The 17,661-nt window shown below is 41.6% G+C and overlaps 1 protein-coding gene across 6 annotated transcripts in view; it reads left to right on the top strand.

Moving 5' to 3' along the window:
- The window catches only part of LOC142421709 (transducin-like enhancer protein 4), a 101,600-nt gene that overhangs the window by 75,343 nt on the left and 8,596 nt on the right, over positions 1-17,661 (top strand). For 5 of the 6 annotated variants that reach the window (XR_012778956.1, XM_075526702.1, XM_075526704.1 and 2 more), the window contains 6 exons: positions 10,977-11,096; positions 11,654-11,707; positions 13,040-13,192; positions 14,443-14,575; positions 14,879-15,072; positions 15,263-15,339. Coding sequence is in view for 5 of the 6 variants with exons in the window: in XM_075526702.1 (XP_075382817.1) it covers positions 10,977-11,096; positions 11,654-11,707; positions 13,040-13,192; positions 14,443-14,575; positions 14,879-15,072; positions 15,263-15,339 (731 nt within the window). In the remaining variant the exon portion in view is untranslated. The remainder of the gene's footprint in view (positions 1-10,976; positions 11,097-11,653; positions 11,708-13,039; positions 13,193-14,442; positions 14,576-14,878; positions 15,073-15,262; positions 15,340-17,661) is intronic. The other variant, XM_075526706.1, reaches the window with a different exon arrangement.

Consider the following 17,661-nt stretch of genomic DNA (forward strand, 5'->3'; position numbering starts at 1 on the left):
ATTATCTAAGATAACTCATTTGAATAGAACAGAAGGTCATGTGTGTGTATGCCAGTTATCACACTTAACTACTTGGCAGAGTGTAGGGGGAGTACAAGAGGGAGATTTTTCCTTTTCCTCTCCTGTAGCCTGAATTAAAAATGTATTGGCTGCTCATTGCTGACATCAAAACATTTCCAGCTAGCCTGAAGTTAGTATTTGATTGTGCTTTTAACGTTTAAAAAATTAACAGCATGACCTGTCTAATATAAATTATGAAAGGCACAGAAAAATAAAAGCTACTGCTGCTTCCCTTGGCAAAGCTCTAGGATGTTCAGGATTGTAATGCATCTAAAAGTCTGGCAGAAAGGACTGTGTGTTTTGTTTTTTCAGTCTTCAAAGTAGGTGTCATACATATAATGTGCTATTACATACTGATGTAACTGCTTTAAGGCTGACTGCAGGATCTGTGTTCCCACCACTCTTCCATCCATTCCACTTACCAGAGTTCTTGATTTGAAGAATGAGGCTGGGGACAATTATTTTTGAAGCAGGCTGAGGTCCAGATTCAGAGTAGCATAGAGTAGGCATCTAAAGTTCAGCACATATGTACATTCCTCTGATTTCTTTATCTGCCTTGTGACTTCCCTGAGATCAAAGCGTGTGCCTCAAATCTGGCATCTGCTTGAGTGCTTTCCTGAATAGGAAATAGGATAATTTCCTGAACAAGGGTCTTGGGAACACAAGTAAGTGAGTGAAGATGAAGTGAGGCAGATATAATGGCCTTGGATGTTACTTGGGCAGAGACGCGAACAGTGGTGCTCAAAGATTTCTTTCTGGAAGGTATTTTTATAGACGGTTGAGAGAATGTTTTGCTTCAGAATCAGCATGAACTGGAATTTGCAAATATTTAATAGCACCTGGCCATGTGTTATCCACCTGCCCAATTAAGAGACTGGTTGGATAACGAATTCTGTTTTGACTGGGCGCTTAGCAGTGGCTCTGGCTTCCTAAATCATGTAAGGTACTAGAAAAGCATAAAATATATTGGGTCTTCAGAAGCCACACAAGATCTGAAAGGGGAAGAGATGAGTGAATTGCTAGTCTCTTAGTTAATACTTGAGAAAAACATGTGAACATCAGGATGTGAAGTGAATGTTTCTGTTGAATCTTAGGGTGCTTTTTGTAATCATGGTAGCTTGAAGGCTACCTCTTTTCCCATCACTTTTCTACTGATCAAGTCAGAAACAAATAGGATTAAAAATGGGGGGAAGAGAGGGAACAAGTCAGTAAGTGTGGAAAGAGATCATCAGCTCTATCTGAAGTATTCAGTTCAAACAATAATTTGCTTTGTTTTCTTATCATCTCCTAGGTCATCTCTGCAGCAAAACAACTATAAAATCCTTTAGAGACAAACAGGCAGAAGGAAAGAAAATGAAAGTGTTTTTCCCTGAAGGGTTGATACATATGGATAGATTGGAAAGGAAAAGAAATGTGAAAAAGCAAAACTGATGCCTTTTCTATGAGTATAGCCTACGTTAGATGTAACCAAAACTAAAAATGTGGGGCACTGGGGCACAGTACCTAATTGAAAGCAGCTAGATGGAGTGTCTTGTGGGACTGTCTTCAGACATGATCTCTGTGGTTTTAAAGCAACAAGAAAAGACTAATTAGTGCTAGGTTATATGCTTCTGGACAAAATGAAGAATTAGACAGGGCACGTAAATCCCAGGACAAAGTTATTGGGACCTGTCACATGAAAACTGAATCCACCTAACTATCCCCAGACAAGGCAGCGCTTAAAGCCCGATCATTACTGCTTTAACATGGAAAATCTGGGGGGCGTAGGTGTGTGTATTTTTTACCTCCTAACCTCTGTTGCTGGTATTGATGAGATTTTTATAACCCCTGTGGCTTGAGCCGCTGCAGGAAAGTGTTTGCGTTCAGCTTGGCTCAGTGCCGTACAGTCCATTTCAATCACTGTGCAAAGTGAAAGGATAACAGTTTTACTGTGGTGCTCAGTCTGAAAAGAGGGCTCTAAGCAAAAGCCGGTTATTCTTCAGAGGGATTTTGTGATTCTTGCAGATATTTTTTTAGCAGAGTGTAAAGCATACTGACACAGGCCTTTAATGGCTATCGTAAAACATTCCCTCTTTAGTGTTTTCTTACTATTCTAAAAACTAACCGAATTACCTTCTGTGTGTTCTGTTTAAATTCAGTCGCTATGAAAATGTAATTAGTGTTAATATTCTGGAGATATGTTGGGAATTTTCTGTGTGTGTCCGTCATCGGCCTTTGAAGAACGCTCACGGGGCACTGCTGCTTTTCCTTGTGTCGTGGCATGCTGCTGAACCAAAGCCCGTAATGCAGGCTGGTGGTTAGCCTGCTCTCTCCTTTTCATGGTGGTGAGCCCACAATTAAATTGCTGCATTGAATGCTCCAGCTGGTTGAGCTTTTTCTCTTATCCTGTGATTGCGTGCTCTCCCTCGCTCTTTCTCCCTAGTTAACTCCCAATACTCTCCTCCCTGTTTCTGTTTCTGTTTTGCTAGAGCTGCTCAAACTGTTTCAGGTCTCTGCTGAAGGAAATAGCATGAAAGATCAGTAATTTGGACCCCAAATAAATATTTGAGGAGAGGAGAGCTGTAGTTCTGCGTTTCCTTGGCTCTGCTCTGTTCCTCAGATTCGCAAAGAGGATTATATTTACCCTCAGTCCTTCTGAATCGCTGTAACTCGGTGGCCTTTGACCCCTCTGTTTCAGTATGTCTGATTTTGGTTAAAGTAACATTTAGGGGTTTGTATGCTGTGATGACCAACATGTGGGTTTGTCCCAGATTTTGGCATTTATTTTCTAAAATGCCAGGAGCACGATTTTCTCTGTCTGGTAGCATTTCCATGCTTATGCTGTTGTTATCTAGGAGCACTTACCTTTTCTCGAATCGTTAGGGACAGAATTCCTTTGCAGCTTGCATATGCCCCGAGGCTCACCTGCTGTATTGCCTACACCAGTTGCAATTTGTGCCTTAACACCTTCTTGCAAATCTTTTCACTCCCTCCAAATTACCTGCTCTGCTGTGTGCTGAAGCATGTGGTCTTAGTTTGGGGTCTGTTCAAAGAGGAGGAGATTGAAGCGCAGGGTGGTGAATGGAGAACAGATCAGGTGAATTGCTCTGTGGATTAAAGGGGAGGATGTTTGACAATGCCTGGGTTGTGTTACTATCAATTAAATTCAATATTTACGAGTTGGCAGATGTGGACAAGAGCAGACTTGATGGTAAATGTAATCTGTGAACTTTGAAGCTTCTGTAAACCTATCAGAAATGTTTAACTCCTTTTCCTGCCCATCTGTTTCTTTTTCTTTTGTTCCCTGCTGAAACCAGGTCCTTTGTTCAAACTGTCTTGCTTACCAAAGGGTGCTTGTTATTCTTGCCGCACTCCTTGATTTCACTACCTTCATGTGCCTGTGCTAAGATATACTTTAACCTAAACCTGTCTTTCCTTTTTGCCTCACAGCTGTACTCCTCTACTGCTTCACTGCTTGTACTTAAGCTGCATCGGTTCTTCTCTCCATCCTTTGACCCTGACAGTGTCAGTAGTGATTAGGCCTTATGTGTGTTATGTCCCTCAGCCAGTGATTACTGGAGAAGCTGTATTTTAAAGGATTTATTGCAAAAATCCATCTGTGAAAGGCTAGCCAGCGGCCCTCACCATTGCTTTAAACACCTACTTTTCTTGCCACCACCATGCACCTGTACACCAGGAGGGGCCAGAGAAACAACAGCACATGCTGATAGGATTAGACGTGAAAATTGCTAGGTATCTCCAGCTTCTGCTGTGTGGCCCGCTTAGCTTTTCCAGTAAATTGATAAGTGTATGTTGAAGTACATGACTGGAATTAACGTGTACAACTGTAGTGGTTTATTGTTCATTTTATCACCCATTTTATAACATCTAGAATTTGATGCTTTTAATTAGCTTAGATTAAATATCGCAGTGGTACCACCAGGGCAAGCAGATCACCAGTGTAAACAGTTACATGGATATTTGTAAAGAAATTACATGCGCATATACATAATGTATGTGCATATCTATACTTCTATTCACGTAAAACTTTTGAGAACACTTGTGTTTCGAAGGCTAACTGCTGAGCCTACACATTCTCTTTATTCTGGACTTCTTTACGGCTGTCTTGTTGCTCTTGCAGCAGCACTGCACATCTAGACTTTGATGGTTTTTTATGACACTCTTATGCACTAATTAACTTCATTAATTTTGCAATTAGTGAAGTTAATTAGTGGGTAAAAATGCTATATAAAACTTCAAAGTTTGCATTTTAATCATAGTTTGTATTAAAAATAATTATCACACGCTTGATTACTAAACTCAATCCAGTTAGCACAGACAGAGTCATGTGATATTAAAACCAGCTTTGTTCTGTATCTTTCCTAGCTAGTTAGTAGCATTTTTCACTAACAATTACCGAGACTTTGTCTGGTATCTGAAAATGCAGCTACAGGGAAAAGGCAGTGAATGAGACAAAAAAAAAAAAAATTTATCATGGTATGGTTGAGTGGAAGTTGCATTTCAGTTCGGGTAAGTAGAGAAACAAGTTGGAAAAGGGGGAGGTGAAAATATTAAAAAAGTTTTCCATGACTGGTGATATGTGTGGGAACAATACTTGGCTACCAGCCTCCCCTCCTTTGGTGAGCCATTTTGGAAGAGATGCGCTCCAGGCTGTACTGCTTGACTGTGCCAGCCTGGTCATGACCCACTGCATATACCTACAGGGAAAGGCATGGCAAGGAAAACCTGCTTGCCTAAGTAAGGACAGCACATGGGAGGTGTTGGAAAAGTGAATCAAAGAGCACAAAATCCGTGAGGCAGGAGTGGATGCTGGGATGTAGTAATAGCAATACTAGTAATGTGTAATAGTAATAATAATACAACAAAAAGCCATAGTAGCAGTGTAGCTGTGGGTGACCTCAGGAGCACAACATATGCAGGCATTCCATATGGTGTCTATAGAGCAGACCACAGAGTTTCACAGCCATCTCCCTCAGTTTAATAAAAGTAATATACCTGTGCCTACAGGTGTATATAAATGGATGCATTATTTTGGACAGATGGGTGTTGCCTTATAGTTAGAGCCATGCAGAAGGTTTGCTGTGTGGGAGCTCTTGGTTACAGTTTTTCTCCCTGGGCTCATGGTCTCGGTGGGCTGCGCTGGACTGCCCCTTCCTCTCACCCAGGTGTTTCTTATGCCCTGTCCTGTCACCTCTCTGGTGGGACCTCTCCCACCTCTTGTTACTCACCAGAGCAGTCTCCATTTCATCCCTGGCATGTCAGAAGTCACAAAGTTGCAGCACTATTTTTTTTTTTTCTTTGTTTTCCCTGTTTCTGATTCAAGCATACAGTTTTATCTTAGAGAGCTAAGTGCTCCAAGCCCAAGCTTGAGTCCAAGCTCCGGCGCTGGTACATCCATCTATAACATTGGCACTAGCCAACCAAGCAGCCTAACTGCCTGGTCGTTTCCCTGTGATGCGTATTGTATCCAATTTTATAGTTTCTTTTATACTTTCAACAGACTTTATAACAGCAATAATGTCATTCAGGTAATTATACCGTAATTGACCTTAGCGTTGAGCATCCTTGGCTTTTACTGCAGTTTGCTTAATACTTCAGGATGGTCAATTATCTTGTAATTCCCACTTTGTTGGGAATTATTGTTTTAATTATTACACTCCAAATACATCATTTTGGCATAGTAGTAAGGGTACGCTGGGGAATGGTCATGTTTGAGAATGCTTTAAAGAGTCACCAGCTTTATCATGTGGGAGGGCTTTTCATCCTGTCATCTCTAGTCATTTCTTTTAACACTGATTTCATTTAATTATCACTTAGTCTGCTCAGGCCAGGTCTTCATCTGCAGAAGCTAGCATATGGGGAGTTGGGGCTTGCAGGATTCGAGAGCAGTTGGATGGCTGCGCAATCTGAACATACTGATTTCTTTTCTGCCATGTTACAGTGTGAGTCATCTATGTTAATGCAAGTAACTTCCAGTGGAAGCTGGAGGTAAAATGGTGAAATGTGTTTTTCTCTTTTCCGAGCAATTTGAAGTATTAATTATCCCAAATAGATAGTGAGCACGCTGATGTTTGCCCTGTTACTGGTGAGAATTTTATGGCTGCGTAAGAGGCTTATATGGCCCTCTTGATGTTCGTTTAATTTTCACCTTTGTGGCACCGGTATTCCACCAGGAGCAGTGCCCTGCCAATGTTGGGGAGAAAAGAGAGTGGTCCTTGTGGTGGGAGATCTTTTCAGTTAGCACTGCCCAAAACAGCGGCTGAAGCAGAGCATGCCATGCTTTACAGCCTAGTGCAAAGGATGCTGTGGGTCCAGCACTAGAAACACACTTCACTTCTTAAGCAAATTATGTGAACAAGGCAATGTGCTCAGCCTTTCTATAAATGTATATGTTCAGTTGTTTTTTGTGGTGTATTTAACATGAATAAAAATGTTCTACCTAAGCAGAATATGAGAAACCGGTACGATTTGCTAAAACAGAAGCTAAATATAGCCTACTTTCACGAAATAGTATTTTTTTCCTATGTCTGATCTAATTATTATATGTGAGCAAACTCAGTGTTGGTTAGTAGGAAAATGCTACTCTCTAGTAGATTAATGCGTTTTACTGAAGAAAACAGCAGTGTGAAAAGACTTTATTTCTCTATAAATTTTAATAGTTACTAAAATGAGGACTCCAGCCCATTAAGTTACAGCCTGCCAAGTCATAATGCTGAATCACTTAATTTCTCTAAGTAGCTATCCTATTCCAGCTTCTTAAAGGCAGCTGTTAGGAGAGCACCGATGTTTTAATCAAGGAACAGGGCAGAGTCTGACAGCTAAACAGCGTGCTCCGATGGAGGTTTTCTTCCACGGTCTGCAAGTGTAAGGACCTCTCTTGGAGTATGTAGACTTGCACACTGAGGAACCAAAGCATGGGTGGGTACAGGATGATGTGTAGGAATCTGATGTCCGTGGAAACCATGATGATATTGTCACATTGTCACGTTCCACTGGGTGCGGTGTGGGGGAAGTCAAATCGTGACACCAAATGTGTCATGTTAAGGACATGAGTCTGGCGTGTGTCTAAGGGAAAAGAGGTGGCCCTCCCGTTGAGTCACGAGGTTCAGAAGGGACTCCCTTGCCTTCTAAACTCCTTCTCGGAGAGGAGTCTAAGTGCGGCTGGATCCAGTCTTAGTCTCAGACTCGGTCAACAGTTTATGTCTAAGGGTTATGGGGACGATAAGAGTAGCCACACAGCAGAGTCAGCATTTGCCTGCCAGGTCCCTTTCCACCCCACGTGGGAGTGACTCAGATTGGCGAATTCCCATGGACTAAATTAAGGTGAAACGACACCAAACAATCAATTAGGTGCTTCATTTAAACAACTTGACTGTGGAACACATCAACTTGAAAAACTTGGAAAGCATAAAGGGGTTGGCAATGGTGGGATCTTATTGGAACATTTATAAGAAGAAAAGGGAGGAAGAGGAAAGAGAGAAAGAGAGATATCCCCACCCTTGGATCCTGCGATGACGGTGACTGACATGGCAATCCTCCGGTGATGGGCGCGCATCTGGCTCCTTGAGGGTGTGCCTTCTATAATCTAGTCCCTGCCGCTGGTTATGCCTCTTGAGGGCTTATATGGTTCTTGTTCTAGAAGGTTCTCGATCTTCTGCACAGGCACCAGTGTGGGGGGTGGTCACAAGGAGTCTCTTGGGTGGTCGTAAGCCCCTTCCTCAGGTAAACCCTGTGTGACCTCTGGCCGCATACGGTAAGTCGTCGTGTAAGGTCCATCAGAACACGGAACGGTGCGTCCTCCAACACGCTCTCCATGTCCCGCTCTCCATGTCCCATGCTAGCTGACCCCTGCCGTCGCCACGCAAACTGCGACTCGCTTTACCACAATGCTTGAGACATTAACTCTTTCAGTGTCTCGCATACATCCTGGTATTTCTTGCTGAAGATAGATCCTTACAGGTCCTATCAGATCCTTACAGGCTGAAAAGCTATTGCAAGCAATAGTGGGAACTCAGTATGGATAATAATGTTGTCCCTTGCACACTGAAAATGGTAGGCATTAGGTCCATAGGAAGATCTAGACCATAGCTCATTGACTACATGACATATCTTTATTACTTAGCATAAGAGATAAATTTAGATCTGTCGGCACCAGTACCAGAGATCCCATGAGACAGAGATCTTTATGTTGCAGGTGCATTGCATGTTGAAGGGAAAAGAAGCTAGTACTGCAGGGATATTGATTGACTGGCTCCATGAAAGGACAGGGGTAAGACAATTAAAAGTGAGAATGTTTAGATTTGTACTGTAGTAATTGATTCCTGAGGCAAAATAATGTTAGTCCTAGTACACGGGCCAAATTTCAGTTTAGGAAATGAGATTCTGCCTGCTGGCAATAGGTGAGTTGTCTCTGGTTTTCTGCTAATGTCAGGTGACATACCACAACAAGATCTTTTCATATTGGTATCAGATCTGATCCATCTTTGAAGCAATGAAACCATTAAACAGTGTGCATTGCCCCAATGCCCAATGTGGTGCTCATCCTTTATGTGCTAGTGATAATTAGCTACTTTATCATTCTAGTAGGGAGCTTTAATTTATAACTTTATTAAGCAGTGAAATCAAAGATTAAAATGGTATCTATAGCACATAGCTAACTAGATTGTGAAAAATGAAACTATATGGTTTCAAATTTATGAAAATAAATATTTCTATTTAAATAAGTGCAGTAGTTTAATTCTTTAGACACCACTCTAATTTGTAGTTTACTGGTGATTATTTTTCTTCGTTTTAAAGCAAATTGCTTTCTGTAGGGTGAAGTTGAGAAATAATGAATTGAATTCACATTACAAGCTACTGCCTCCCAAATTGTAAATGAATATAAATGTAATAGGAGCATACTATTAAAATCTTTTGCAAAAGACTATGCTATATCGTTGCAGTAAACAAATACATTTTTCAAGCCATCAGTTCATTTAATGTTGCATTTCTACTTGGCCTTTATTTTAAGAGCTTCTGTGCCTACTGCCACTACTGTCTCCAAATGCCTTAACATGTGTTGTCTCTTCAGAGCAAAAAATAACATTTTTAATTTGTGTCATCTACTATAATAGTTGATTAATGATCTGCTTTAAAGCTAAATCAGTGAATGTACTTTAAGATGTATTTGCTCAGGATAGGAAATCCTTGTCTACCTATTTTATGCTGTCAGGGAGAGAGAGAGATGCAGGCAGGCAGGCAAATGGGAAAGGCACAGGCTGTGTTCAGCACTAGCTTTGTTCTAAAATTTTTATTTCCGCTCAGTGTGCTTAGAGGGTAATTAACAATTACCAATCAAAAAGATGGAAGATTTTTGCAAATTCCACCACTCATTAATCTGAGCTGCTGTTGACAAGAATTGGAAATTTTAGAGAAGTGGAAAGGAGGACCTGAGTGTCCCAGCAGGGAGAAATGTTCTCTCATGTGACGTGGGCAACAACCACAGCTTAACCTCTATGATTAAGGGTTCTTAATCCTTACCAGAAGTTTGTGGTGTAATAAGTTAAGGAAAAGAATAAATTCGTTAATAGTGATGGAACAGAAGTTGCACAATGTAAATGCTAATTTCTTGGTTTGCGTTCCTGGTAGTAGCTATAAAATAAACTTAGGGGGGTGTGCACTGAAAACCCCAAAATTAAATTGCTGTGTTGTACAGTTTTATTCAGAACTACGGCTGCCCATAGTGCGTGGAGGAAGTTCCCATTAATCCAAAACCAGTGTTTCTGGATGAATGGGAGGATCTAAAATCCAGCAGTAAGGACTTCCTTGGTTGTTATTCCTCCCACCCCCTTATATAAGGAGGACAGAGAGTTGGAAACAGTCAGCAGGGTTTCAACTGACAATTATTTTCATCTTCATTCCTGTCAGCTCCAATTCCGCAAAATGCCTGAACACATCCTTACTTATGTACGTTCAACGGTTGACTTCAGTGAGAGATAAAGTTTAGCGCATGCTTAAATGCTTTCTTGAACGAAGGCCAAAAGCTGCTGCTGCTGCTAAAAGCAATCCTAGAGGGAACTTTGCATCTTTCATTACTTCCTTTTTTGTATACCAAGACACAGGCTCCACCAAGCTCTGGAAATATGGTAGGAGTTGATAAATGTCATTTGCCTTGTTTAAAGGACTAGAGCAGAATTGTTGGATGACAGTGCATAAAGTACACATTATCTTCCTTTCTCTCCTGTCCCATATGTGTGCTCTTTAAGGATCATTACTAAGTGAGGGCTGCAGAATGGCAAGAGACTCCCTGAGCCACTGCATTGTGTTTCCATCTACTGCAGGCACAGCCTGTAATTGTAAAAGGCACCAAAATAAAATGAGTTTAGGTGTTTTCCCCTGTTCTTTACTGCTGCGAGACTCTTCAGAAGCTTGCTTCTTTCTTTGCTAGAAATCTTCATTCAAATGTTTGCTGACGTGTAACTTACCTTGAGCCAATTTGTTCTTCTTGATTTACACAGGCAAACATATACACACACACACACACACCACACCCCCCCCCCACCCCCCCCCACCCCCCCTCTTCTGGGAGTATTGATTTAACCCTACATATTTGTAGAGGAAACAAGCCAAAACCAGGCCAATGCACAGTATTCATAAAATGGTCGAAAGTAGCTCTACATTCATCCCATTGACACTGCAGACAGCAACTATGATCCATCCGCTGATCACCTTTATCTGTCTCTTGCAATATGCATTGTACACTTTTAATACAAGACACTTGCTGGGTAGCTATCACTGATTAAAACCCAAAGGGCTATCTGTGAGAACACCTCCAAATCATATTATCAGGTTAAGTTGTATTGAGGGATAGTGACAAATGAACTGCTGTTTTGAATGAGCATCTGATGATGTTTTCTCCATCTGTTTTCTGACTGCAGAGCTCTTCTGTATCTCCCTCAGCCAGTTTCAGAACAGCAGAAAAGCACAGAAATTCAACAGATTATTCTTCAGATAGTAAAAAACAGAAAACAGAAGAGAAGGAAATAGCAGCTCGTTACGTGAGTAAATTGTCTACGTTGTCGAACTTCAGTGTTCCTCTGTAACTTCACCTGATTTCTGATGCATAACTAATTTTAAAATGGAGGGTCAAAATTTTAACAGATTCTTACTGCCTGCCTCTAAAATCTATGTTAGGTGGAAGGTTTCGGTGTGTAGGATTGATATTGTTTTTAACAGTATAAATACAGAGCACCTGGAAGGCGTGTGACAAGAGGACTGAGCATTAGTTAGGCTGGGACTTGGTAGATCTGGACTTTAGCTTGGCTCCGCTTCTCAGTGCAGTGCAACTTTGGTTGAGGTTGAGGGTTTTCATCCTGTGTCCTTGTTCACCAATGTGAAAACAGGGAAGAATGCTGTAGCTGTGGCAACCTGTTAAGGAGAAGCCCTATAGGTGACCTAAATATTACAATTTTATTATCACATAAAGCTTGGTAAAAGTAAATGCTATGTTGCATAGTTGTGAGCAGTCTTGCATTTCATTGGTTTATTTTTTCTTAGTGCTTAAGAGACGTTGGGATATTAAATGTTTTTAACACATTGTGATTTGTCATTGTAGGACAGCGATGGTGAAAAGAGTGATGACAACTTGGTAGTTGATGTTTCCAATGAGGTATACACAATGGTGGTTTTTGTACCTTACAGTGGTGGTGGTGGGGGTGTGTTCAGTGGTTTCTGTGCATATTGGGTATATGAATAAGATTACAGCCTTTGCCTTCACAAAGGAGCTTGAAATGCCTGAGGGAATCCGGTCAGGTTGTCTTTCTTTAGAATGCAAATCAGATAGAATCGTAGAATCATAGAATAGTTTCGGTTGGAGGGGACCTATAAAGGTCATTTAGTCCAACCCCCCTGCAATGAGCAGGGACATCTTCAGCTAGATCAGGTTGCTCAGAGCCCCGTCCAACCTGACCTTGAATGTTTCCAGGCACAGGGCATCTACCACCTCTCTGGGCAACCTGTTCCAGTGTCTCACCACCCTCATTGTAAAAACTTTCTTCCTTATATCTAGTCTAAATCTACCCTCTTTTACTTTAAAACCATTACCCCTTGTCCTATCACAACAGGCCCTACTAAAAAGTCTGTCCCCGTCTTTCTTATAAGCCCCCTTTGTAAGGCCACAGTAAGGTCTCCCTGGAGCCTTCTCTTCTCCAGGCTGAATAACGCCAACTCTCTCAGCCTTTCTTCACAGGAGAGGTGCTCCAACCCTCTGATCATTTTTGTGGCCCTCCTCTGGACCTGCTCCAACAGGTCCATGTCTTTCCTGTGCCAAGGGCTCCAGAGCTGGATGCAGTACTGCAGGTGGGGTCTCACCAGAGCAGAGTAGAGGGGCAGAATCATCTCCCTCAACCTGCTGGCCACGCTTCTTTTGGTGCAGCCCAGGATGTGATTGGCCTTCTGGGCTGCGAGCGCACGTTGTCAGCTTATGTTCAGGATTGTCAGCTCATGTCCAGATATGTAATGTTTATTTCTACAAAGGACCTTTTTGTTTCTTGTATGAACCAAAAGTCTGCTTGAGATATTTGAAGCCAGCACAGCACAGCAGATTGGATGCATCTTGTAATGGTGTCTGTGTTTTCCTTCACTCTGGCCATGACTTCATTTGTGAACTTTGTCAGGTCTGCCAAGTGCCTCAAACCTTTTCAGTCTGTCACCTGACAAATGAGATTTACTTGCCTATTTCAATATCCATAAATTTTTTAACATTATTTTTCATGGTTAATGGCCTCAAATTTTAAGGCTTACTTTAAAAAAAAAAAAGTTGTCTTTAATGAAGTGTCTTTAATCCATCTCGATTTTACAATTTTATCAGCTAAATCAATTAAGGACTGAAGGAAGATGTCACTTTTTATGACAGATCTTGATTCCAAAGTGAGAATTGCTCAAGACAAGCACTACTGGCTAGTATAAAGTTTTTATACTAACCCACGTTACTGATGTTTAGGATCCTTCCTCTCCCCGAGGGAGCCCAGCACACTCTCCACGGGAGAATGGCTTGGACAAGACTCGATTACTGAAGAAAGATGCGCCAATTAGTCCAGCGTCTATTGCATCCTCCAGCAGTACTCCTTCCTCCAAATCCAAAGAACTTAGCCTTGTAAGTGCTTCAAAATGCTCCTGACCCCTGATCATATGCTGAAACACATGCTTACCAGATTTCTGTCTGGACACAATTTGGATTTCCACAGCTATCAGTAAAGCACTATGAAGCATCAATTTAAAATGTGTTTAATTTATCTCTTCAGGGGAATTTAATAAAATAATGAGAACATCCACAGCCTTTTTTTGGGTTAGGAAGAGGTTATTTTCACTGGTGCTGTGGGTAGATGATAGATGTGTTGTGCTGAGAGACGTTTTTCTCCTCCCCCATATGAAAAACTGTCATTCTGAGAATAAATAAGAGTACACAGGGGTTTCTTGAGCTGTTTTTCTGTACTGTGGTTTATAGCAAATTCAGTTCCCTGCTTGGATGTGATTTGGTTGTTAGCTTTGTTTGAATTACCAGGCCATATACAACAACAATAATTTTTATTTTCTATCTAAAAAGTAATCTGTCATTTACAAGAGCCTTCCTTGACTTGCATTGCAAATCACAATGCAAAAAAAACCAAGAGCTGCCTGCAAGTCAGGGGTGTTCTTTCCTTTCCTGTTTGTGACCACAGTTAATCACCTTCCTGAGCTGCACAGTAACTCCCCTCTCAGTTCTTCACAGGTCAGGTACGTGATTATTTAAAGAAATAAAATAAATAAAAGAAAGCTTAAAGTGAATGTAGTTCTCTGGAAGGGTGATGGAATGACAGGTTCAGGTCCAGGAGTCAGTGATTTGTCTGATGAACAAGCTTGTCACAAGAGCAGCATTGCACAGTGCCTGACTTTATAACCATCACTGTCTCGTCCTGTGTTTCCAGCACCACATTTGGGCATGAGTTGTTGGTCAGTTGTAGGTTTTTTTTCTGCTCTTCTTGTCCAGCCAGCAGTTGCCTTTCACAGAAACTCATAATTGTAATGGGAGCAGGTCCACCATGAGGAGAGTGAGACCACTGACAGATTTCACATATGCCGCCAATATAATTGTCAGACGGCGATGATTTCAGTCATGGACCTTATTCTGAATCATAAGGATGCCCCCGACAAGGAAAGCTGTGAAGGCTGTAGTTAATTTCCAAAGCCATTCCGTCTTTTTCAGTGTCTCTGCAGCTTCTCTTCATTGTCAGGGACTGTTGAAACCCAAAAGCTAAATCTCACTGATCATGCACAGTCTGGTTGTCATTGGCTCTCTTTCCAACTGCTAGCTAAAAAAGTAAAATAACTAACAAACTGTCTTCCATTTTCCTTTTTGGTGTTTAGAATGAGAAATCTACCACTCCTGTGTCTAAATCAAATACCCCAACTCCACGGACTGATGCCCCAACTCCGGGCAGCAACTCCACTCCGGGACTGAGGCCAGTGCCTGGCAAACCCCCAGGTGTGGATCCGCTAGGTTAGTGTCCATATTCTGATGGTGTGAAAAGGTGGCCATTTGTCACTAACCAGGCTCCCTTTAAGTCTGCAGTGACAGGGCAGTATATTACAGCTGCTTAAACTGGATGCTCAGCTGGTTCTTCAGCACCTCAGCACTTTAGTACAGCATGTGTGTGTGTGTGTGTGTGTATATTTTATTTATTTATTTATTTATTTATTTATTTATTTATTTATTTATTTATTTTACTGTTTGCCAAACTCACATTTCATCTGATGGGTCTGGGCTGGCTGTGTGACTCCTCTCTTTTTTTCCCCTCAATAGCTTCAGGTTTAAGGACACCTATGGCAGTGCCGTGTCCTTATCCTACTCCATTTGGGATCGTGCCACATGCTGGTATGAACGGGGAGCTGACTAGCCCTGGAGCTGCCTACGCCGGTCTACACAATATTTCCCCTCAAATGAGTGCAGCAGCTGCAGCAGCAGCAGCAGCAGCAGCTTACGGGAGATCTCCGGTGGTAAGTGTTTGCCGCTAGTGCGTTTGGTCTTGAAAGCAGTTTATATTAAATGTAAGACCTGCGGGGTTAAATCTAGTTCAGTCTCTTTGTGATTTGGGGAGTGTGCTATGGAGAACATGAATTAAACAGTCTTCCTTTGCCTAACTCCATCTTTAATACACCTTTTTGTTTTGACTGGGGAAAACTATAGGTTGGTTTTGATCCACATCATCACATGCGAGTCCCAGGCATCCCTCCCAATCTCACAGGCATCCCAGGAGGAAAACCGTGAGTATCAAACATGCAACTTTAAAAGTCAATCATCTGTTAAGTTGTGTTCCCTTGCTGGCTGGAATTCCTCTTAGCTACTGAAAACTATTGTGCGAATAGGAATAAATATAGCTATTTGGCAAGGGCAGGAGAAACACTGTTTAATCTTAAAGGTGCATTTGGAAATTTGTTTTGAAGACTAATAGCAGCCAACAAGGACTGGGTGGCATAGAGTAAAGGAGACAGAAATAAATGGAAAAAGGAGCTGAACTTCAAGGTGTTACATGCTGAATCTGACTGGTTGGTTTATATGGAAATGCAAACTGGAATGGGATCTCAGCTTTCCATCTCCACTGTACTCTGCTGCTCAGTTTAAAAAAGTGATTTCTTTTTTCACAAAAGCCTTGCAATTATTTGCAAACTTATCAGCTGCTATGAACAGCAGTGTGCAGAGAAAGGAACACCAGCAATGTGCAGAGAAAGGAACACCAAAACGTTTTGTTTGATTGAAAATACTGGAAAGAATTATCGTATCACAGTGTTCAAATTCTTCCTTGATGGAACTGACCGTAGAAGGTGACATGCTCTACCAGGCTTCGCTTGTTGTGAGCCTCAGAAAAAGAATTACACAGATATGAAGAACTCTCTGCTCACATCCCTCTTGAGTAAGAGAGGGGAAAAAATAAAACAGTGATGCAAACCATATTGATCCAGATTTTATGTAAGGGTCCTCAGGTTCCACTTCTCGCATGACACTTGTGGGAAACTGTGACCAGCTAATACTGGAGAGTTTGAAGGGGAGGGGTTGTCTGTGCCATTCTTTCTCTCACGCTCGTACATATGAACATGTTTGTGGAGGAGTGGTTGGGGGTTAGTAACACACTTGCACGCGTGTGAGTAAACGCGTACACTTACCTGCCAGTGAGCTTATGGACATGCAGGATTAATAACGTATCATGGTGACAAGTGATCAGTCCTAGTGCCTGTAACTGCTCTTGTACATAATGTGTCACACAAATCATAAACCATGTCCAGCTCTCTCAGACGTCACACACTAGTTACCACCTCAAGTTGACTTTTCTGCTAGTTGTGTTGCCCTGGTAGGTCGCTGCGTAAGGCGAGTTTGGAAATTGGTGTGCAGCAGCTTCTGGACCAGCTGCCTGCATTAAAAATTCTGCAGGGCACAGATCTTCATCATACACATGCAGCAGGTACTTAGAAATGTCTTGATGTAATGTTCAAATGTTCGCTGGGTTCAAGTTTATCCTTGGTGGAGTCGGTTGCCTGGAAGCAAGGGTGACCGGCTCTACCAGGCTTTGCTTGCTGTGGTCTGAGAAATGGCAATACCAGGGGTGCAGCGACCTCCCTGCTCACATCTCACTCATGTTAGAGATGGGGGGAATAAAACATGAGACAAACTGAAATCAAACCGGTTGAATTCTGGTGCATCTCCAAGGTTTTTGAATGTTGTTGACATATTAATGACTGTTTTAAACATTTAAATGTAACTGTCATTTGTCTGCCATAGCACCTGAAACCTTTGAAATCTGTGGTTGTTTTAGCATGATTGCATTGATTTTTCTTCATCTTAAGTGCAGTACTTTTCACAGCTATGGTTCAGGATTGTTGCTTTCTCATTTACTCTTCCTTTCCCTTAGAGCAAAAGTTGTATAAATTCTCTGCACTGTTGAGTGTCTGTTGAAATGGAGCGGGCAGCGTGTGGCACATCAGGGATCTGGGCCCTAATAACTCTCTTTTCACTTTGGAAATATATCAAAATGCTGAGGATTGTACAATATATAAATAGAAAAGGTAGCTAATGTGAAAAGAAGAAAAAAGTGCTCGCCAGGTGTTTATAGTGTCAGATATTTGTAAGATATTTAGAGTACTTCAAATAAGCAACATGCGGTGTTAGTTCTCAGAGTGGGGAAAAAAAAAAACCACTCAACCACCACAAAACCAGACCAAGCAACAAAGCAACAGTTTAATCACACGTGCTGGTATGGAGTAATGAATACAGTGAGAATAATGGAGTCACAGATCACTCCAGATCTAAGCTTTATTTCTGTAATTGTTAAATATGTTCCCTGTGTACTTTATAAGCATGCTAAAAATCACTTTGGCTGACAGAAGTATCATACATTCAGTGCTGAACATGGCTCTGCAGAGAGTGACTGCATACAGAAATCAGAAAAGATGATAATGAAGTTCCACTTGTTTTGTTAGAGATTTCAGGTGACCATCAGATGCTTTTTTCAGTACCTTCCTGCAGCAAACAGGAATTAGGGACATAACAAGGAAGATATTTCAGATTCCTGTGGTGATAATCGAACCCTAATT

The sequence above is a fragment of the Mycteria americana genome, chromosome Z (genome assembly GCF_035582795.1).
Source record: "Mycteria americana isolate JAX WOST 10 ecotype Jacksonville Zoo and Gardens chromosome Z, USCA_MyAme_1.0, whole genome shotgun sequence".
In the NCBI taxonomy this organism is placed as follows: domain Eukaryota; kingdom Metazoa; phylum Chordata; class Aves; order Ciconiiformes; family Ciconiidae; genus Mycteria; species Mycteria americana.